The sequence below is a fragment of the Pecten maximus genome, chromosome 16 (genome assembly GCF_902652985.1).
Source record: "Pecten maximus chromosome 16, xPecMax1.1, whole genome shotgun sequence".
Taxonomy (NCBI): Eukaryota; Metazoa; Mollusca; class Bivalvia; order Pectinida; family Pectinidae; genus Pecten; species Pecten maximus.
The window spans coordinates 30,771,042-30,795,212 of record NC_047030.1 but is presented as its reverse complement, the minus strand read 5'-3'; the positions used below and the strand labels follow the sequence as shown (position 1 = coordinate 30,795,212).

The 24,171-nt window shown below is 35.5% G+C and overlaps 1 protein-coding gene and 1 pseudogene across 1 annotated transcript; one reads left to right on the top strand and one right to left on the bottom strand.

Annotated features, from left to right (window-relative positions):
• The first annotated feature begins 29 nt into the window (after positions 1-29).
• Positions 30-4,024, top strand: LOC117344602. Its single transcript, XM_033907409.1, has 2 exons — positions 30-285; positions 988-4,024. Exons 1-2 carry the CDS (start codon positions 223-225, stop codon positions 3,805-3,807), a joined length of 2,883 nt encoding a protein of 960 aa, XP_033763300.1. The 5' UTR covers positions 30-222; the 3' UTR covers positions 3,808-4,024.
• On the bottom strand, positions 3,899-23,237 carry LOC117344752 (annotated as a pseudogene).
• Positions 23,238-24,171: the final 934 nt, after the last annotated feature.

Here is a 24,171-nt window from a genome sequence, read left to right as displayed (position 1 = left end):
TTTTGAAAGAAAATTTATACATTGTAATATTTCCCTCCCAAAAGAAACTACAGAGTCACGGAAACCTGTTTTTATGCTATGCACATCAAGCGCTGAGGCGATCAAGATTGAGTCAGGATACATGTGGTTGCATTGTCAACTAAGTAATTCCCATTGCCAATATAATGGAATGGTAAAACCAAGCCAAACTACGACGGTAGGAAGAGTGTATGCAGGGAGAAAATGGATCAACCGTACGCGTCAACTAGTAAGAAACGCAAGAGAGGACCTTATGGTTCTAAAAAGGTAAGATCGCCCCCATGTTCACTGCGCTAGAATCTAACTCAGAACATCAAATGTTTTTGAGATTGTCATATTTTCCTATCCGTCATTTAACTTACCCCTGATCAAGCATTTTCTTCATGTAGTTTGATTTTCTAACCAATTTTTTCGTCGTATGTTAGACGTAATGCGTACATACTCGCTCGTGCCGAAATGCATCGTTAGGCGTAGGAATTCTTAGACTTTTTTATAGTATGAAAAGCATAAGCTTACACACGCGGTTAATTAATTAATTATTAGCGGTACATAGTGCCATGCTGAGTCTTTAACGTTTTAGGGGTTTGTTTTTTGCTATATTTCTTTGTATTTCCTACTTTATTTTCAAAATTGTTTCCTGAATTCGGTACTAGATTTTAGAAGGATTTTGACAATCGTAGACAATTTGGTACATAAATATCCCAAGTTATATTCTTTTCATAATAGGCCTATTAATTAAATTATTATGCACCTGGTCAAACTGGAAAAGCTGTAAGAAACTGTCCATAAAAAAGTTGGGGAAATTCATAAAGTTTGAAACACAAAGAAAATAAAGCAAAATAAGAAAGAATTATGTGTGACAAAAAATTGGCAATTAAATCACTGTATTGGTAAAATTAATAACAAGAAAGGGAATGGAACAACTTTGTATTAGACAGTCTTATCATTTTTGTTTCATAATCATTTCAGGGGTCTGATGAGGACAAGGATTTTCAGTGCATGAACTTGGTTGTAAAAGAGGACCACAGACTTCAGTCAACTATCAACATTGTTTCCCCAATTGCATCACATCTGTCAGCTGAACAAACAGTACAGGATGATAATCAGGGATGTGTTACAACCGTTGATGACAAACAATTAACACAAACAGATGATGATGATGATGATGATGATGAAATATCATCAGCTGATGATCATGATGAACGATGTCGTGTTACGGATGAGAATATATTTGTTGAACATGAAAATGTCCTCAAGAACACACCTCAGAAACCAGCAGGAGCTAACAGTGATGTACAAGACTCTCTGACACATGAGGCTATGGATACTTTTTTCTCCAAGATGGAGGACAAAGATTTGGATGATGATATTGATGATTTGATAGACCAAATGTTACATGATAATCAGCTGCGAAACCAAGAAAATCTTGTGAATGATGAACAGACGGCTGTAATTCTTGAGGAAAGGGTTGAGGTCCTGCGGCAAATTACAGAAATATTTACAGACAGTGAAGAATCTAAAAACCCTGCAAATGATGAATCAACTGGATCAAGCAAGTTATTTCCAGACTCCCCGTACAGTCTCGGGCTATTGGTACTTCTAATATGTTGTTTCTTGATTCGTTTCCGGTTACCTGATGAAGCAGCAGCATACATGTTGAAAATATTCGCTGCTGTGCTTCCACAAGGACACAGTTTATTCCGTAGCTTGTATCACTTGAGAAAATTCATAAAGAAATTCACAGAAGACATGTTTCCCACCTTGCATTATTATTGTAGTAGCTGTTACTCAAAGGTTGAGAAAAATGACAAAGTGTGTATATCGTGCAGAAAGGATCTCACAAAGTCCGGAGGAGTTGCATATTTTGTACATTTAAAGCTTATATCACAACTGAGGGCTCTATGGAAAACTCAAGACTTTGTGAATGACGTTAGAAATCACAGATTCCAACACATTAAGAACAATAAAAATGGTAATCTTAAAGATGTGTATGATGGACAATTATACAAAAATCTTTTCGAAAACGGCATTCTGCAAGAAGAAAATAATTTGTCATTTTCACTAAATACGGATGGTGCCCCTCTGTTCAAATCTTCAAATGTAAGCATGTGGCCTGTGTACATGCTTATTAATGAACTTCCCATCGCAAAACGGAAACATCGACAGAATTCAGTGTTCTATGGTGTTTGGATTTCATCCAAAAAGCCTCAGATGTGGTCTTTTCTTCAACCCCTTTATTCAGAATTGAAACATTTGGAAACTGAAGGGGAAACATTTGAAGACTGTGATGGAAATTCATTCTTGTGTAAATGCTTCTTGCTTACGTGTACATGTGACTTGCCTGCCCGAGCTATGGTATACAATGTAAATCAGTACAATGGGGATTTCAGTTGCTGGTTTTGTTTACATAAAGGTGAAACACTTAAACTTGATACTGGTGGAATAGTTCATATTTTTCCATACAATAGTAGCAATCCAAAAGGAATTCCAAGAACAAAGGAAAGTATTCTTGAAGATTTGACAAAGGTTCAAACCAATGTGGAAAATGGTGTGAAAAAGTTCACAGTTCACGGACATAAAGGACCTTTCTGGTTTCTGTATCTGACATATTTCAATGCAGTATATAGTTGTGTGATTGACTACATGCATGGTATTTGCCTTGGAACTACCAAGCAACTCATGAACTTGTGGTTTGGTGCCTCGAATAAGAGTAAACCGTACTCTGTATATCATGCGAAACAAACTGTTAACAAATTCTTGTCAGAAATTCGTCCGACACTATTTGTAACCAGGGTCCCACGGCTGATAGATGACATCGCTCACTGGAAATCATCAGAATTTCGTAACTTTTTACTTTATTGGGGTATACCAGTGATGAGCAAAATCTTGAGAAAGGAATACTTTGTACACTTTTGTTTACTTGCTCGGGCAATCTTTTTGTTGTCCATGGAAAACATATCCCCGGTAGACATTGCAACTGCTGAGGGAGCTCTTCTTCTTTTTGTAGAGAATTTTGAAAGGTTGTATGAAGCAAGGTATACGACTCTGAATCTTCATCAATTGATTCATTTGGTTGATTGTGTTAGGCACACAGGACCTCTGTTTGTGAACAATTGTTTTATTTTTGAGGACCTTAATGGGTACATAATCAAACATGTACACGGTACACAAGGTGTTGAAAACCAGCTCGTAAATATTATTGGACTTGTAAAGGCCATTCCTATAATGTATGACAGATACTTTAAGGGAATAGATGATTGTGATTATGTTTTTGAGCTGTATCATGAGTTATCTGACAGTATAGCTTCAAGAAGAATTCATAAACATGAAATTGAAGATGGTATAGTCAGAGTAGGGAATTTATTCAATGGGGAACTAAGTGATGATGAATTTGCTGCCATTTCTAATTATGGAGTACAGTGTACTAGGAATGTTTCAAAGTATTATAATATCAATATGTATAAGAAGGGGTTTTATGTATATGGGAAATTGTACAAAAACCTTGTAAAAAGACAGCAGCATGTTATAACATTTTTTCATGAGAATGACTACAAATTTGGATCTGTGGTGTATTTCATGGAGTCAAATGATAAGACCGGTAATAAAATCAACCTCGCACTTGTTGAACCGATGAAAAAAGTCAAGTCTGTTGGCAGTGTTTGGAAAATAGAATTTAGGAAAAGTTGCATTGCCATCCCATTGAAGTGCATAACTAATATCAACAATTTTGTGGGAATAACTGGTGATTTCTTTGTATGTCCTCCTCCAAATAGGTATGACCGTGACTAGAATCAAGTTCATATAATTCCAGTTTACATGTAATGTTGTATAGGGGTATAACTTCTACAGAATTTGAAGTTGAAACTTCAAAAATATAGTACTTTACTTCTATACATTTATTTTATTGTGTAAAGACAATTGACATGCATGTATTTGCATTGCATATTGTTTACATTAATTATGCAAATGTACTTTTATACTATAATAATAAAAGGTAGTATCATTCTGTAGAACTCAGAATTTATATATCCAAAATATATACTGGTAGTAATTCTCCAGTGCAGGTGAATATGAAAGTCTAGATCTGTGGCCATTATTTTTCATTTCTCAAAAAAATGGTCAGAAATGGTTGAGCCAAAGCTTTTCTTTCTAGAGCATGGATGAAAATAATGGTCAAACAAAGTCAATGGTATTTCAATGGCATTTAAATGGTTCACCTGTGAGTAAACCATTTTTTTGTACCATTGAAAGACCATTGATCTGAAAAATGGTATTTTAATGGTCATATAACCATTGAAATCTAATGAATTAAATGGCGTTTCAATGGATTTCTGAACAAAAATGGTCTTTCAATGGCATTATAATGGTGTTTCAATGATTTTTGGACCATTTCTTTTTGCTAAGGGTAGTTGTTTATTTGATAGTGGTTTACCATAAGGTAAATTCTTAGGCTTATAAGAAGATGTTTTATTCTTGCACCATGTTCCACACTGTCCATGTTCACCTGAAAGTAATCATGCAATAAATGTATATATATTTTAATCAAAATGAAATATTTACAATTGCAATTATAGGGTGAAAATCCATTAATCTTACAATGTAATTATGAAATGTAAATTAATATACATTGTAAGCACACTTCTTTGTCTTCTCAGTATCATTTGGGTAAAAACAGTTCTATAGACAATTCAATTCATTTTTTATGTTCTACATGCAGGTACATATACTTGTCTTTTCTTATTGGATTGTTATTTTTACCATATAAATGTGGAACTATCCTGTCCAAATCTGTGGCAAGCTATGTGGCATTATCTTGATTTTGGTGGATACAGTACATGAAACACCTCTCTATGTGAGTCCTCACTTTATTGTTCTTCAAAACTTTGTGTGTGTTGCTTAGGTCTACAAGGCTCCCTGTAAATCCTTTTCTGAGGTGATTACTACCAGATTTTTTTCTGGATAGTCTCATCTACTGTTGCCTTTACTCTAGCAATTGTAGTAGAGTCATTATCAATAACCAATATCTTTACCTGAAAATATAACACATCTACATATAAATTTGGATTAACATCAGTTTTTTTCAGTTCTTGATTCTATTGTTTCTTCAGCAATATCTTTATATTAAAATAAAACCTACATTGACCTCATCATCACATGTGTATTAACTGGCACTTTTGTTGTTGTTTATTTTTTTATCAATGGTGATGTGGAATTACCAGTACAGGTGAACCTGCTTAATTTGAACTCTGATACACTGAAATACTGGTTAATTTGAATAATTTGAAAGAAAATAAAATCCCTGTTTCAAATTGTTCTTTGAATTTTTTCTCTGGTTAATTTGAAATCCTAGTTAATTTCAAGCATCTGACTTCCCCTGAGTGTTTCAACATAACTGGGTTTGATTGTATTTAACTCAAAGAAAATTAAGATTATGATATACCCTTTGTCACTGTGTGCGAACTCAACTGTACGGCTACCGGATGTTGCCGAAGCGAGGCGGAAAGGTAAACGGAGAGAGCGAGATAAGTTTCAAAGCTGAAATTAGGTAGTTATATTATGTATTTTACATACCCCAGCGTTACGATGTCTCCTGAATAAACTCTTGATATTATGTAGATTTGTAAATTTAAAATACACATGGGAAATGATACTTTTATATCAAAACTCGGCGTGAAATCAGCTGTCGATATGACTGTCGTATCAAATTAGCACATTTTACAGATAAACACGGATAATAAATAACTTTCTGGCTGTTTGAGTAGAAACATATACGTCTCCTAAAATGAAAATGACATTCAGCATGATTCTGTCTTGACTACGTTTTGCAAAATATCGAAATAAAGTTAGCATCGACTGTACGGGTTGTAACACAAACAAATCTAGGATTGTGTACGGCTTATAGCGATGTGATTGAACGGTGTGTTGTGATTTATGTAAGCACCAATATGTTTGCCTGGTAGTGTACGTACAGCGTACAAAATTCAATACAACCGCGTGTCAAGAAAATGTCTGGTAGTTTCTTTGGAGGTTAACTTTCCTGACCGTACAATCTCTAGAACAAGGCAAAAATGTCCCGAAACAGTTCATGGTCGAATTTTGCTAGGAATGTCGTTGTGCTTTCCGTGTTGTAGCATAGAAATAGTAAACGAACAGAATTTGAACGACGTAATACCATGGTAATGAATAAACAACTGGTGTTTTGGATAGTTGATCTGGAAAGGGACATTTCATTTCAATAGCATACGTTTTTCCCCGTGTGGTCTTTTAATTTCATCTGTCTGTGTGGCACTGCCATCTGGACTCACAACAGCAAAGGGAGCATCTTTATAATGAATTATATCACATCCTTCATCTACATAGGACAACGACGGGAAGAAGACGGGTAAAACCTTTGATACCAGTGTTGCAATGGCATTGATTTCATTTGACGTTCCATTACTCCATCCTTTACATTGTCTCATCCCCGGGGGCCGGTTTTTCTTTTGAGTTGAAACATTTTCATAACGTTCTTTCATCTTTTTTAAACCATAGAATCCAAGTGCTGTTTGGTCAGTACTTCCTGTCACTTTGGCGTTCTCTTGCGTCTCTTACCAGGCATCTGTTCATTGCTTAATGAAGGACGAGTTTATGAGATCTCCGCTTCTTATTCCATTAGGTCCTGTCAAGCAAATGTAGGTCTCTTGGGATGGCAAATTGCAATTTTGCCCACGTTGATACACGTGTTTCATGTCGTTGCATTCAGCGACTATACTCCCAAGTAAGTCAAACGCATTCATAGTCCTACTGATGGTCATATTCAATCTGTAAACATGGGTTTTGATGGCACTGATGGCATATGTATACTTTTCTTTCAACAGTGGTGTTGCGCATGCCGTTTGTAACTTTGTCAACGTGACAATCTTCCTTTGCCTTACAGTCCGCAGTTTGCAAACTTGGTTTGGTTTGGTTTGGTTTATTTAGTTTAACGTCCTATTAACAGCTAAGGTCATCCAAGGACGGCCTCCCGTGCGTGCGACATGCATGCGTGTGGTGAGTGCGTATGTGTGTTTTTGGAGGCTGCGGTATGTTCGTGTTAAGTCTCCTTGTGATAGGCCGGAACTTTTGCCGATTTATAGTGCTACCTCACTGAAGCATACTGCCGAAGACACCCAGCAGTACACCCCACCCGGTCACATTATACTGACAACGGGCGAACCAGTCGTCCCACTCCTAATATGCTGAGCGCTAAGCAGGAGCAGCAACTACCATTTTTAAAGACTTTGGTATGTCTCGGCTAAGGGGACAGAACCTAGAGCCTTCCTCACAGCGGCGAACGCTCAACTAAAGGCCAAAAGTGAGGCATTGTCAAGGGAGACATTAGGAAGAATAAAGTTGTTCAGAAAGAAGAGAAAAGATAATATCCCAAATTTAGTCGCCTCTTACGATCATGCAATGGGGGCAGCAGGTACAATTCGTACGCCCTACCTGCAGGGCAGAAGTTTGCAAACACGCTCGCTGAACATTTGCAATATGTCCTTACCAATCTTGCGAACTTGCTCCTTCTGTGCTGAAAACTGTTCGGAAAGGTATGTCACACCCCTTGCATCAAGTGATTCCAATAAATTTGTAAATGTTTCAGTTAGCATAGTTCATCTTTCCGTTGTGAAAATGTAGGTTCTGTTTCATAGCCCCATATATTTACATCACCTTCTTTCTGATCCATTGCACCTGTGTTGATTTGTTTACCGTCGATACAGAATTTGAATGTATTGTAATGCTCCACGTTGTTCAGTTTTGCCATTTCTATCATCTCGTGCAATATTCCTGGCTTTACATTTCTTAGCTTTTGTGACAGCTCAATATCCTCTAAACATCAATGATGTGGAACAGCAAAATTTATTTTCGCATCCTGTGAACTGGTTTCTTCCAACCTCCCATAAGTCTCAGGAATTTCTCTTTGAACAGTTTCAATCCTGTTCTCCAAATATGTTTCACCACGGTGGAATAGCATGACTATTGTCATGGGAGCCATTATCACTTTCCTGTAATGTGATAGTACAGGTGTCACTATTTACTTTTATCTTTACCCCCTGTCTTCCTACTACATCTGGTACACGTTTGGAATTTTTGGTCTGAACTATAGTTCCTTTTGATGAGTGTTTTGCAGTTTTGAAATTAAGCATTTCATGTCCATGTAAAGTTTGACTGTGCCTAATTACGTCTTCAAACAGCAATATTTGAAATCACAATAATAGCAACGGTATTCCATCGTGATCTGAAACGGTAGACAAGAAATCTTATTAGAAACATTTTTTAATATCGAATAAATTACATAAAACTCGTGGACATTGAGACTGTGGCTCAGACTACTTATAATGCATCGATAACCATCACAATTACCCGTACGATTTATTTTTCATAAATCGCTACAACCCTTACAGTAGTTTCATAACAACCCGTACATATTCCCGCATTCAACTCCGTGTATTTTTTCTCGTAAAATGTAAGTTTGCATAATATTACATTGTGTAGGAATGGTGATATAGAATAATCGGAGTACAAACTTTCGTTTCAGAACTAAGATAGAAGAAATAACACATAACGAGAGGATATAAATGAAAATAATAACATCTTTCGGATGAAATTTTCGACGAGGAGCAAGTGACTTTTAATCCTTGCGATAGTTTGGTTATAGTTAACAGACATGTTGATAGTCCCAGGGCATGATTGATATCTTAACATGTACCACAACTTATTCTTTGTATCATTTCACTCTTTATCGGTACATAATTGTTATTTTCTTCTCACCTCTGCAATAAGCAGCTATTTTCAACCGCTTCAGCAATCGCAACATCCGGTAACCGTACAGTTGAGTTCGCACACAGTGTTTGTCCTTTGTCGATAACTCCTTGAAGCATTTCACCTGCCATGGCAGGTTCCATAGACTTGGCTGAGCCAGTCCAATTGAGGCTACATTTGTGGTTTCTAGGGGGAACTCCCTTCTTTTTTGCTGCTGTGCAACATATGCATCTGCAGCGTTTGCCTTTGACAGAGTAACTAATGCATTTTTTTGTTTTCTCGCCAATTAGAGAGGCATGACCTGAAATTTAAATGAAAAAGAAAACGGTTGTAAATCTGACAGTTCTCCTTAATCTTTAAGTTTGATACCATTCGTTAGAAGTATATAAGACCATTGTACAAAGAAGCTGTTACTACTATGGTACTACCTTTTTTATCGCTATGAAACATATTTTGAGATTTACATACATGTATTTACTAGATATGTTGAGTTGTCAAAGTCTATTAGACTAATGTCAAGACTAGAATTCATTTTGCAAGTATATACCTTTGAATATAAAAACAAATAAAAACTTGTTAGACTGTTGTATCCTCTGCCTGCACCTCGTTTTTGCCATGTACCATCGAAGCTGGCGGTTACATCTCCATCAGCCCTAAGAAAAATGATCAAATATTGCATTGTTTGAAAAAAATTATAGTCATTTACATACACACTTTATCATATAACTGGCCTGTTCTTCCATGTTATATTAGTCATGTCTCTAATAATACCATTATGACATCACAATCACTATGACTTCATAATGAATTTGTTGTAATTATTCTTAGTGTAAAACAGATGAGTTGTCAAACATAAAGTCATATCAATGTTGAATCAAGAACTAATTATGAACTTACAATCTAGCTTCTTCCCCTAGATGTCTATCACATGACTCCTCAGCCATAGCATGTAGGTGCTCTCCTACTTCCCTCTCTCTGCTCTTTAGGTTTATGTGTGTTATGCAGGGAATATTAAGGGCTGCCAAGAAACCACTGACACTAGACTCACCAAAACCTCCATTGATCATACCTAGATAGTCCAGATAGTCCAGAAGTAAAAAATGAATAAAATATATATGCATAAAAATCTTTGTTTTACATCTTCTACATGTTTGATTTCAGATGAAAAAATGAGCATTTTATATCAAAAATATTTCTGATAAAGGATCATGAGCATTTTCCATTAATTATATATATATGTATATATATAACGTTTTTGGATTATAAGATGATTGCCCGAATATGTATAAGCATTTCGTCCTCTAAATTTGTGCTTGTCAATCCGTCGTCCGTTTTTGTTATGATCTATTTATAAAACTGCTCGAACCTGGCAGAGAGCTCCCTCATGGAGAGTGAAATCTCCAGAACAGTTGACCGATCACAAGAAACGTGTTTTATGCGACGAATTACCCAAATCTATCCAAATCCACCCAAATCCACCCAAATCTACCCAAATCCACCCAAATCTACCCAAATCCACCCAAATCTACCTTAATCTACTATGTAAATCAAACAAAATCATACTTACAGCTTATAATTTGGAAACGTGAACTTGTTAAATCAATTCTTAGTGCACCATTGTCGCGGAAAGCACCATGAATCGATCTAATGTACACATATTATTACATACAATCTATCTTCAGTAGCGGTTATCTCCCCTTATGCATATAATGTCAAGGAACAACAAAGACCTGGTTAATTTAAAGACAATTTATTACGTAGAATATTGATTATATAACAAGCAATTCGTGAAGGCGATGTATAAAAATAGTACGAAATAATTCTTAGACAAAAGTCTTCTTTAATTCTAAGCAAAGCCTAGACTAAATGTAACAGTTAAATATAAACGTCTGTATATCATGTTAAAATCCAGTTGTTCCATACCCATATAATTTTTTACATACATTCATAACATTACTATGTATTCAATCTGTACATTTCAATAATTTCGAATATTTTTATGAACAATACAGTTGTATCCAATGTAACGTCTCATAAGCATCTTGGTGTATACTTGTCCTCTAGTTTTGACTTGGTTGACCACATTGAATACATTTTAAAGAAACTTCCATACGTTTAGGTACACTGAGGAAACTAATATATGTTCTTGATAGAAACTCTCTACAGACTCTATATATATCTTTCATTAGAATATGCCGATATTGTTTGGGATGCACTACCACAATAGCTTATAGACAAAATAGAGCAAGTTCAAATTGAAGCTGGCAGGATAGTGACAGGTGCTACAAAAATTATTAACATAGAACTGTTATATAAAGACTTATGTTGGGAAAAATTATCAGATCGAAGAAAAAAAGCATAAAATTGTCCAATTTCAAAAAATGTTTCACCATAAAACACCCTTGTACCTTCCTTACACTCAGATCTTCATGATTATAGAACCAGACAAACTGATTAGCTCTTATCAGTTCAGACAAAAACTAATTTTTATAAAGCATCATTTTTGTTTGCCGTCAGCTGTAAAATTATGGAACTCGGTACCTCCAGAATTTAAAAGTATTGACAAACTTAAAAAAAATCCTTAATAGAAATCTTACACGTCCTCATTCATACAAAAATTATGGATAGCGTAAATTGCAAATTTTACACATGAGACTTCAGTATATTAAAAGAACACTTGTTCAATAGAAACTTAATTGACAGCCGTATGGAGTGATATAAACTTTCAGCTTGTTTCCAGATCCTTTTGCAAATTATGTGTTAATTTGTATATTTGTCTCTGAGTTGAATAAAATACTGTTTAAACTAATTTTGAATATTGTTAAAATATGTCGAACAACAATATACGTATAAATAGTAAATCTCATAATCTATTCCACATATATAAAAACCATGTTAGATGTATATCAAATACAATGTATATATATATCAAAAACCATACACGCTCTAAAATGTACAAATACAATACTGTCATTGACTAGTACAGTAGACATATTTCAGTTCTCACTTTAGCCCGAACGCAAAGTGCACCTGACGAGGTGACGAGTCTGAAATTGACTACTGTAACGAGGTGTATTTACCACTAAAATGAAAAAATGCAAAATTTATAAATAATTAAAATGTGTATCCAATGTCAATGTTAAGTCAATATACTGAACTAGCCCATGAAGAAAATGGTCTGGTTTCAACAGTTTTTCTATGTCCTGGTTTTTGACGATTTCACGCGTTTGCGTTGACATGGCTTTTTTGCCGCAAGATCTAGTGATATATATTTTTTACAATAACACCTTTAACTAATTATTGAAAATTCCATTTAATTTCCTTTAGAAAAATTATAAACTTATTTCCAAAAATGAACTATAATATCGCAATTATATCCATATACGGTAGCTACATTGTAAAGGTTCAATAGTATTAAATAAAATTACATAGGTTCAATAGTATTAAATAAAATTACATAGGTTCAATAGTATTTAGTAAAGTTCTATTATTATTATTATTATTATTATTATTGCCTTTATTTCCTCCAAAATGAAGAGCATGACATAATAACAATGTTCAAAACACATATATGTTACAGAAAATGCATGGCAATATGATAAGGATCAATGTACATAGAATACATTAATATTGTATATATATATATATATACTTGGTTAACATAAATGGTATGATTATTAGTTTAAGTATGAAAATGAGCAAAATTATAGATTATTTTGAAGAAACTAGATTTGAATATGATGGTCATCGTACAGGTCAAGCATATACTTTATATGATATATTTTATCCAGCCTGAACTGTTCTAGTTTATCTGTTTCCAATGGATAAGCCATAGGGCCTCCCAGTAAAATGTGAACTAATATATATTCTGACAATGAATGCAAATATGAAATAAATTCAATATCAGAAATAGATACGATTGCACACCACAATTTGTCACGAATAGATTATGTTAGTGAACATTTTAAAATTACATGGACCGTACGTAATAATCATTAAAAAATGTCAAAAACATCTTTTTGATACGTTATTGATGTAATATACAGTAAAACTCACTTGTGTCGAACACGGTTGAATCGAATACATCGGATGAGTCGAACGTTTCGTTCGGTCCCGATTTTTTCCCTTCTTTATCTTAGTAAATTAAGCACGGATGACTCGAACACTGTTGAATCGAATACTGCGGTTGTGTCGAATATATTTTGTGGTCCCTCCCTTCTAAACTATACCAAAATTTCCATTTTTGTGTCGAACATCGAGGCGTCCTGCTGTCTCAGGTAAAATTTGCTGGCCTCGTCTGATTGACCGAGTGTGACCGATCACCCGTAACGGTGTAAACAGAGCCTATTATTAGTTTCCGGCTGTCGGTTACGCATCATCCAATTGTTTATACAGGTGCTCAGGTGAAGTAAAACGTTCAGGTATACATAACTAAGAATAAAATGTGCACGTTTTAGTCTACAAACCGATGTGTTCTGTTTACTGTTTTGATGCACAAGGCCGCCGAAAAAAATAAGGAAAAGGTAAACGATAAATTACATATCTTCCATCGAAAAATGCAAAGAAAAATACCTGTCTGTCATTGATTTATCTATATATGCCTAAATTCTTAATACGACGATGCAATAGTAACAATGATATGCGGAATGCTTTTACTCTGTTCAAAAGATTGTGGCAATGCATGATTATGCAGCCGATAAAACACTGACCGCGGCCTTCACCTTTGATACAAAATCAGCACGCGTACGGTCGATCAATTTTCCCGGACTGTTTATTGTTTAATATTGTTAAATTGGAGAACAATATAAACGGATTTAAAGATAGATAATATGAGTACAATATATACATTTATATTCTTATAATATATGTAACGTTTTCATAGAATATTATGCTGTCATTTGCGACTCCCGTGTGTAAATCGTGTGTCTATGTCAAAGACTATTTTACGCATGAACTTTGTTTTTATCTGTAACTGCATGTGCACAATATTGTTTATTAGATAAAGGAATAATTGTTATCATGTACAATTAATTAATTTCTTTGTTATTATGTATTGCTTATTTTCGACTATCTTATCATGCAAGCACTTGTTCTGCATACAACCGATGATAGTTGGGTTTTGTCTCCGTATACAAACACGGATAAGTCGAACCATCGGATAAGTCGAATATTTTGCTTGGTCCCGTCGACTTCGACTTATCCGAGTTTTACTGTATATTAATTTGTGTAGAATATATTGGTAGATTTGGGTAGATTTGGGTAGATTTGGGTAATTCGTCGTGCCGGTATAGGGCTTTTATACAGTTATAAATATATCCAGAATATGCGTAAATAGGTACCTAACATCTACATCAATTTCACGAGTTTGAGTTTTTGAAAAATTGTCCAATGTCAACGTAAATTTCGGGAGAAATTGTATCTATTAGATACCATCCCTACCTGCTGCAAGTTTTGTGTTAACATCCCATGCATTTCCTCCTTTTTCCGTTCGGTGTCTATTCCCGGTTGGAACATGATTGATTACACCGCATTCCGAATAGCAACATCTCACATGTAACATGTGGGCAAGGCCGAACTTGCGTTCCCCAACACAATCTGACAGTGACAGATGGAGTGGGTTGCCTCAAAGTGCACATGATTTCAAAGCATCGGCTAAAGTCCCCAACTCAACTATCGCAGAGAAGTATTATAACCGAAATAAATATTGGTATGCAACAAACCATGCCCTCATAATAATAAAGGCTATATGATGTAAGTCGTTACATGTTATAAACGGCCCGTTATTTAAATGCTATGCATGTTACAACGACCCGTTAAAATAGAAACTTATTAAAGAGGCTTACCCGCAAACGGACCGGTAAACGGCACATCTCCGATCACTAAATAAACTTCAGTACACGTTTCTATGTGACAAAATTAGAGGCTTTCCGACTTTATTTCTTGAAAACAATTACAGAATATGTATTTAAAAGACGTTTTAAAACTCAACCTGAGAGGGAAATGTATGGAATATAACGGCAAATCTTCTTTGTAAATCGCCGCTGCCTTTGAAGTTATCACTGTGCGGCACTGTGCACGTGCTTGTTTCTTTGATGTGTCAATCAAATTAGACTTATTGCGGGTTGCGATTAAATAAATAATATTTAAAAATGAGGTTTTAATATCACTTTTCAGCGTTTTATAAGGAAAATAAAATGAAAAACTCAACAATTCCAACAATCTGTCATGTGTAAAAAATCTTTTTCTATTAGCCAATTTTTCTGATCTCTCTGCGGGCAAGCCTCTTTAAGATTTTACATGTTATATATGACCCGTTATAATAGAAAATTAGTAAGATGATACACTTTGTATTTGATCCGTTATAATAGAAAATAGTAAGATGTTACAAGTTGTATACGGCTCGTTATAATAGAAAATTAGTAAGATGTTACATGTTATATATGACCAGTTTTAACAGAACATTATGTCCCTGGTAGCACTTGTTATAACTAATTCACAAATATAACTCAAAAAGTTTATTCAGCCCTTACATAATTGTTATCTAATTCGCATTAATTGCAGGCACGTGTTCACGTTTGTTTCCAATACTTTCTATATATTTCCTATATGGAGCGTACCATATACAGAGTTTTGATATAGATGCCAAGCGTTAATAAAAAATAAAATAAAATTACTATGGAAATATGAAAAACAAGTAAGTAGTAAAAATAAAAAAATAAAAACAGATTTACTTCAATTCATTTACAGATATTAAAGCAATATCAGAATCAAGAACAAGAACTTGTTTATTTGTTCAAAAAATAAAGGTCGGCTTATGACACAAGAAAAATAACATAAAATTACTATGGAAATATGAAAAACAAGTAAGTAGTAAAAATAAAAAAATAAAAAAAGATTTACTTCAATTCATTTACAAACATTAAAGCAATATCAGAATCAAGAATCGAAGTTCAATCTTCTGAAGACGTGTCGTAAATTCCGTACCAGTACGCCACACAAGGATATCTCGGTCAACGAGGATCTGACTAAACACCGCGGAAAGTTAGCCTTTCTTTCACGGAATCTAGTTAAGACCAAAAAACTTGACCAAACATGGACGACTAATGGTAAAGTCATGATAAAAGACAACACGTCCAAAGTTCACCAGATCCGCAGGGAAACTGAACTTGTGCCCTTCGGACATGTGATTGTCACCTAGTCAGTGCCAGAGTTCTGGCTGACACACCGACGGTGACGGGTGTCCCAATATATAACGTGTAAGATTCTTGCATGATGCCGCGAAACTACGTTTATGTGCTATAGTCCTACAATCGTGAGAGAAAAATCTACATCTACTGTGGTCTGCTATCGTCTTGATAAGTGAATTTCCGTACCAGTCTCTTTTATTTCCTCCTCCACCCTACACTTACTAACGTTGAGAGTCTTACAAATGCGGTCCTAGATAATATGTGTGTTATTCTGTTTATCGAATAATCATTTTCTAGTGATCCAACTCATTCCTTTTATAGTTTCTTTGGTATTTTTGTTTTCTTTGTATCAAGAAAACCTACCAACAAATGTCTGTGTCCATTCATACCAAATATATCATATAACATATATCGTAACTTATACCTACTATGCTATTTACATATCAAAATATATACATATAACTACGTAATAATAACTGTACATGCGAGTATGTGTGCAAATGTGAATATATGTGTATCATAATATATAATTTATTTCCAAATAGTAATAATATACAATGTTGTAGCCCTTGCGAAGTACTTATATCTGGGCTCAGTGATATCTGGATATAAACTTGTAGTTACCAGACTTTAGTTAGTTTTACTTTACCATTTAAGAACACTAGACTGCGTAAACGTACTAAGCTCTTCCCGTAGTTAATATGCAGTATTTGTTGAAATCGTTCATTCGTACAAATGTCTATATACCAGTGGCTATATATAAACATTGTATGGGTTTACATATTTGTATAGATATTAATTTTAGTCATAATATAGCGTACAAGATACACCATTAGTAAACCTTATTCGTGCTTTCTTCAGAGTACATGTGGTTATGTGTGAGCATGCTTGCACGCATGATTATACAATAGCGTTTATATAAGTATCATTGATTCAATTGTTTTCAGACGAAATGCAGTTTTTTTTGTTTTTTTGTTGTTTTTCGTCTGACCAATCAATTTGCGAATACCCTTAATAAGGGTGGTCGAGCATCAATAATTTGCTGTTATTTACCTGGAGCGCGTTATGCATATCGTTCAGTACTGACTGAATGAAATATACATTGTAGTTAAATTATGCGGTAATCTAAATGGATTGTAATTTGACATACATACCTCTAGAATTCGGAAATTAATGCTCAACCACCCAGTAATGTAAATGTTATATCCTAGCACAGTTATATGTACAACGTACATTATCTTATTATGTATCATTCCCCCTCATGCACCTGCAACTCCCCTCTCCAAATCGTATGATGGAACCAATTTCCGTCATTTACGTATTCCGTATTATTTTACCCTCCTTCCCAACTGTATCCACCTTCTCCCTGCACAATAATTACTTCCCCTGTCACATTTCTAACACGGAAACTGTTTATGCATTCTTCATAAATACTAATCGTGCCGATTACTACATTTCTTACCCTATCCAGACACTAAATACACTCATACTTATCTTAGGGCCATCCTCAGTAACCTGAATGCCTATTTGCCATAGTTTGTATTGTGTCCGGATAGATCTTTTCTATAATCGCGCTTATTCCCCATCATGCTTTTCCACTTACATCACCAGGTCTGTAATTATCGACATTTTATATCTACTAGTTATGTTACAAGTATTACGATTCCTAATTCACACGCTACGAGTTGCAAATAAACTGAGACATTACTTCTATTACAGTTTCAGACATGTTCCAAATGTAGTAAAGAATGTTATATCTCCTTCTTCTAACTTATGTATCTCTTTTCTACTAATCAAGCTGCTGCTCCTTCTCTGTGGCGATATTGAATGTAATCCTGGGCCCCAAGAGTCCGAGTCCGATTTATCATCCATCTCTTCATGTTCGTCCAATTTCACAACATTGTTTAATGAAGCTAAGTACGCGTTTGTTCACCTTAACGTACAGAGTATTAAGCAGAAATACGACATACTATATAGCGAACTATACAATCTCGATATTCTATCGTTTACCGAAACCTGGCTCACTCCCGATGATACTGCTTCAGACTCCGACTTTCCCGGGTTCTCTTCTCCTTATAGTTACTGTAGACCAAATAGACAAGGAGGGGGAGTGTCTGTATATGTCAGTAACAACTTATCGTCAAAACGTAGACCCGATCTAGAACTACCCTCTATTGAATGTGTATGGCTAGAACTTAGTTTAGCTGGAAAACCTTCCCTATATGGAACGTTTTATAGACCCCCAAACGCCCCTGTCGCTTGCTGGGATCACATTGCTCATTCCATTGAACTTGCATTTAACACTGGTATTTCCAATATTATAATTACTGGCGACTTCAATGCAAATCTCTTAAGCGATAACATCCACTCCACACATCTTCGTAACTTACTAACTACTTTAAACCTCACGCAGAGCGTCGCGAGCCCCACCTTCTTCACTGAATCATCCTCCTCCCTCCTTGATATAGTATGCGCTAGCGATCCATCATTAGTTAACATTTGTCATGTTGGCGAAAGCTTTCTCGATCAACCTTTGAGATACCACTGTCCTATTTATGGTAGTATCAATATATCTAAACCTACCCAAAAATGTTTTAAACGCAGTATATGGCTATACGACCATGGTGACTACAATGATTATAGAGATAGACTTTCTCAAATCGACTGGGACACTATATTTGATTATGCTGACATTGACAAAAGCACAAACCAACTTACCGATATTATACTCAGTACAGCCAAAAAATGTATACCATTCAAGACTATAACCGTAAGAAATAATTCTCCTGCATGGTTAACCAACATGGTAAGGAGAATGATACGCAAAAGAAAATACCTACATCGTAAAGCTAAACGATCTGGAAATGAAGACGATTGGGCTAATTTTAGAAAACTCCGAAATCTATGTGTTAATGCTATTCGTAAATCCAAAAGTAATTACTTTAATAAACTCTATAATAAGTTAAACAATAATACTAACACTAGTGCAAGGGATTGGTGGAAAATTGTAAATAACTTCATGACTAACTCTTTTGAAAAAAGCTCAATTCCCCCTATCACTGTAAACAATAGCATTATATATGACGATCTGGAAAAAGCTAATGCATTCAACAATTTCTTCTCCTCTCAATCTACCATTAATGACACAAATATTCACGCTCCTGACCTACTTCAACCTCCTCACACCCTTGCTAACATTGTTATCTCTCGACAAGACGTTCTCGACGCAATACACTCTCTAAACACCAGAAAGGCGGCTGGTCCTGACTTGATAAGTCCTCGATTGATAAAGGAAGCCGCCGATATTTTAAGTTACCCTCTACAGCTACTATTTAATCTGTCACTTACCTCATCTACATTTCCGTCTCCCTGGAAAAAAGCACATGTCACACCTGTTTTTAAAAAAGATGACCCCTCTGTTATCAGTAACTACCGCCCAATATCTTTATTGTCTATTATTGGCAAATTAATGGAAAGATGTGTGTATAAATATGTCTACAATTTCCTTATCGATAAATCACTTCTAACCCCGTACCAATCTGGCTTCAGATCTGGTGATTCTACCATCAATCAACTTCTATCAATTTCCCACGATATTTTCTCTAATCTTGATAAGGGTAATGAAATCAGATTGATATTCTGTGACATAAGCAAGGCGTTTGACCGGGTTTGGCATCGAGGCCTACTATCCAAATTAAAATCTTTCGGAATAACTGGAAATCTCTTTTTATGGTTCTCAAATTATTTACGTAATCGTTGCCAAAGTGTAGTTATCAACGGTAAGCAATCCAACTTAGCCTATATTACAGCGGGTGTTCCGCAAGGTTCAATCCTTGGCCCACTACTTTTCTTAATTTTCATAAATGACATTGTTAATAACATTAGCTGTGCTATAAAACTGTTTGCTGATGACACATCTCTGTATGTCATCGTAGAATCTCCACATCTTAGCGCTAACCTGTTAAATGATAACCTTAGTAAAATTAACGAATGGTCTAAAACATGGCTTGTTAACTTTAACCCTTCTAAAACTCTAACAATGACCGTAAGCAAAAAAACTAACAAACCGATCCACCCCTCCCTATTCATGAATAATACCATACTTACGGAAGTCACCTCACACACACATCTAGGTATCACACTCTCAGCTAACGGAAACTGGACTGATCATTTACAGCACATTATAAGCAAAGCCTCTAAAAAACTAGCCGTCCTTAGAAATCTTAAATTTAGCATTGATCGGAAATCCCTTCAAACTTTATACTGTTCATTGATTAGACCTTTACTAGAATATGGAGACATTGTCTGGGACAATATAACATTAGGCCAAAGTAAATTATTGGAAAGTATACAACTTGAAGCTGCTAGGATCATTACCGGGGCTACAAAACTTACAAGTCACGACCGCCTATATTTAGAGTCTGGTTTAGATACTCTTGTTAACAGAAGAAGAAAACATAAAATTATTAAATTTCATCAGATGGTTCATGGCCAATGTCCTACCTACTTAACAAACTTGCTTCCAGCTCGCCACTCCAATATCCACTCCTACAACACAAGAAGAGCCGACTCCTTCAAATTAATTCCCTGCCGAACTAATCTCTTCAAAGACTCTTTCCTTCCCTCTTCTGTTGTTCTGTGGAACGCACTCCCCGAGGTCATAAAAACTAACCCCTCTATTATTAATCTTAAAAAATTCCTCAATGCTGGCACTGAAACCGTACCCCTATATTACTATCGTTGTAAAACTAGACACAGTCAGATTCACCACGCACGACTCAGGATGCATTGTAGTTCTCTGAACAGTCATTTATAAATACGCAATCTAGTTAACAGTCCCCTGTGTTCATGCAACTTATCTGACGAAACTACAGAGCACTTCCTTCTTCACTGTCCAAACTACCAGCACATCAGAATTCAATGTTTTAGAAACTTACCTCCCGACTACAATGTTAACATTTTATTATATGGTAACCCTGATATGCCAGACCAGTATAACGAAAATATCTTTGATATTGTTCAAACATTTATTATGCATTCTAAAAGATTCTAGAGTCACTGGTACACGTCTAACATCACATTCTTATAATGTGTGCTTTTTATATGCGCAATATCTATACGTACCGAAAACACCATACGATTCCATACCGCAGACCTGGTTACCGATATAAGGTTGTAAGGTTGTAATACAATTATATCGGTTAATACATGTGCAAATATATTTATATACATATATATATACAGTCAAACCTCGATGATTCGAACTTCGTTGATTCGAAGTTCTCGCTGTATCGAACTTTTTGCTTGGTCCCGAATTTTCTCACTATATAACACTACTAAAGAACCTATGTATGATTCGAATTTTTATAAATCGAAGTTTTCGATGTATCGAACTTTTTTCATGGCCCGTTAGCTATGTAATTATAGGTAATTGACATCTCGTGATTCGAACAAAAAAATTACCTGTACTGACCACTGGACAGGTGTTTGTCGTGACCCCCGCGGCAAGATTTCACACCTCTCCCACAAAAGCCCCGACTGACAATAGGGATAACGATAGCGTGTGTTGTCACACCCGATCATGGGTTTAATTAATAATCAGACCAAATTGATAGATAAAAGGTGTATTTAGAAGCCATGACATTTAATCACTCCGCTAAAACATTCCTGTAGTCGTCTTTAATTAACTCCGCCGCCATTGAAATCAGCGGTCGGCGAGTAAATTTTACAGAACTGTAAAACAAGCGGACCAATTTTATTTTGGGAATTTCCACGCCCAGGATTTGTGCTTTTATCGTGCTTTTATTGTGCATTGTTTCGTAGTGCTATACATGGATAATTGCTCCAGTGAGCCGTAAACATATAGTGTTAGATAGAGACTGTGATTTGTGATATTTCAGTATTCAGTTTATTATGAAAATGTGCAAAGGTATTAGTGCTTTCATATTGATATTTCGTTTCGTATGTATATGGTCGCGGTCGGTATTCCACATTTTATATACTCGTATAACGTAAACACATGTGTCTTCATCAGACGGAAAACGTTAACGTAAGTGTGCCATGTACTTCTCTGTTTTGCTAAAATGTGATATATTTAATTGTTTTGTAAAAATGATACTTATTTAATTAATAAAATGATTTATGGTTGAAAAGTATCTTTTATTTTGTTGTGTTTGAAGTAAATCAACTCAACGTTTCAATGTGAGTCTGACAGGTGACGACCGACACTACGACATCGAGGACATGTAACAGCTATATAAGATTTATGGTCATTATCATAAAAAAAGTCGACCTATTGTCAACCATGAATAATTCGAAGTCCCGCTGTATCGAAGTTTTTCTGCAAGTCCCATGAACTTCGAAACATCGAAGTTTGACTGTATATTAACAAATTAATCCTATCGGTAAATCCATGTAACAGTTTCCTCTTCTCAACCCCACACGCTTTCCTCCCCTCCCCGCACCCCCTCACTACCTGTATTAAATAATGTAGTCCACTTTGTCAGTACCGTCATTTTGCCAATATGTTACAACTTATGGAGACAGATTAATATAAGTACACTGTACTTGTTTCTGAATCCGATCATTTTCATTTATGTTGCTGTACTACATGTTGTATCGAATCACGAATAAAATACAATTTAAACTAAGAACAAGAACTTGTTTATTTGTTCAAAAATAAAGGTCGGCTTATGACACAAGAACTAATTACCACGTGGCCGTGTTGTAAGAGTACAGGCTAGAGTTATGCCCCTTCGAATAGGGCGCTTCGAAATTGTATAAAGAAATACGAGTCAAAACAACAAAACCCAAATCGTCGTTTATCAAGTCGACCAAGAACTTTTTCAAAGCCATTTTTATTATGATAATGCATTTATCTCGACATTTAAGGGTGTTTTTGGGTAGGTTTATGGTGTTTTGGAGTGTTTTTGGGTAGTTGTTGTGCGTTTTTGGGTAGTTTTGTGTCTTGAAATACCGAACAAGAAATCAAAAATCAAAATCGTAGTTTATCAAGTCGGCAAAAAACTTTTTAAAACCCATTTTTAATATGATAATGCGTTTATCTCAACATTTAAGGGTGTTTTTGGGTAGGTTTCAGGTGTTTTTTGGTGGTTTTGGGGTGTTTTTGGGTAGTTTTGGGTGTTTTTGGGTAAATCGTCGTACCCCTATTCGTCGGCCCGTACGCCATGAAATGTCCTCTTCTTCTTCATTGCCATGAGTTTGAGATGTTCTGACCTCTTCCTTGACTAGATATCAATAAAATTTTCTCCGCCGAGACTGTAACTATGGTCCTCGCATTGCACATGATGTGATACGGCACTGTCCTTCTTTTCAATGGACCATCTATTTGTTCTCGGCTGACTTTAAAATTATGAAACCAGATGTAAACAGTGCGTTATACGTTGTATAATCAAGGACCCGGATCGCCGGACGCCGGATCGCCGGATCGCCGGACTCATGACTGTGACGTCACAGAAGGGTCGGTCTACCTTAAGTAGAATGTCTTCAGCTATAATTATGTACAAGTTTGTAGATTTAATATTGTGTAGAAACATCGGCCTCCATCATACGCTTAGACGTTTCCCCAGATCATTAATCAAAGATTAAAATATTGTCCCGTGTCAAAATATCGTGAAAGGTGATATTGAATAACTTGGAATTTTATGGTACTAGCAAATTGCCCATTAAACAGTGTGAGGAGGTTGTTTTCCATCTTAATCATCCTACAGAAATGTATTGATCCTTTACCTGATATTGAAAATCAGACGGTGTGCGAATGGCTTGCCAACTCTTCTTCTTTTTTTCTTTTCTATACAACTTAACAAAAAACAAAATGTCTGTAAATATATTTCAATTTTGCTTTATTAGAACTTATAGAAGTAAATAAGTTCGTAAATTTTATCAGTGTGGAGCGTGGTCAATCGTGCCAACGATACATTTTTAATTTGCTTACGGCACAGGCGTCTGCGTCCGGTTAATGGTTAAGATATAATAATATTGCTACTACTATACTATTATATCTTAACCATTAACCGGACGCAGACGCCTGTGCTTACGGTCACCGACTGTGGTGATTTGTTATGTTCATGTTCTAAGTATTCGACGAAGAATAGTTTTTTTGCCGTATCTTGTATCTTGTATCTTGATTTGATAACTAAATCAAGTTCTTCCCGTGACAACTCCTTGC

Coding starts and splice junctions, on each gene's coding strand:
- LOC117344602 (XM_033907409.1), top strand. CDS start 223: ATGGATCAACCGTACGCGTCAACTAGTAAGAAACGCAAGAGAGGACCT. Junction 286..987: donor GACCTTATGGTTCTAAAAAG/GTAAGATCGCCC, acceptor TAATCATTTCAG/GGGTCTGATGAGGACAAGGA.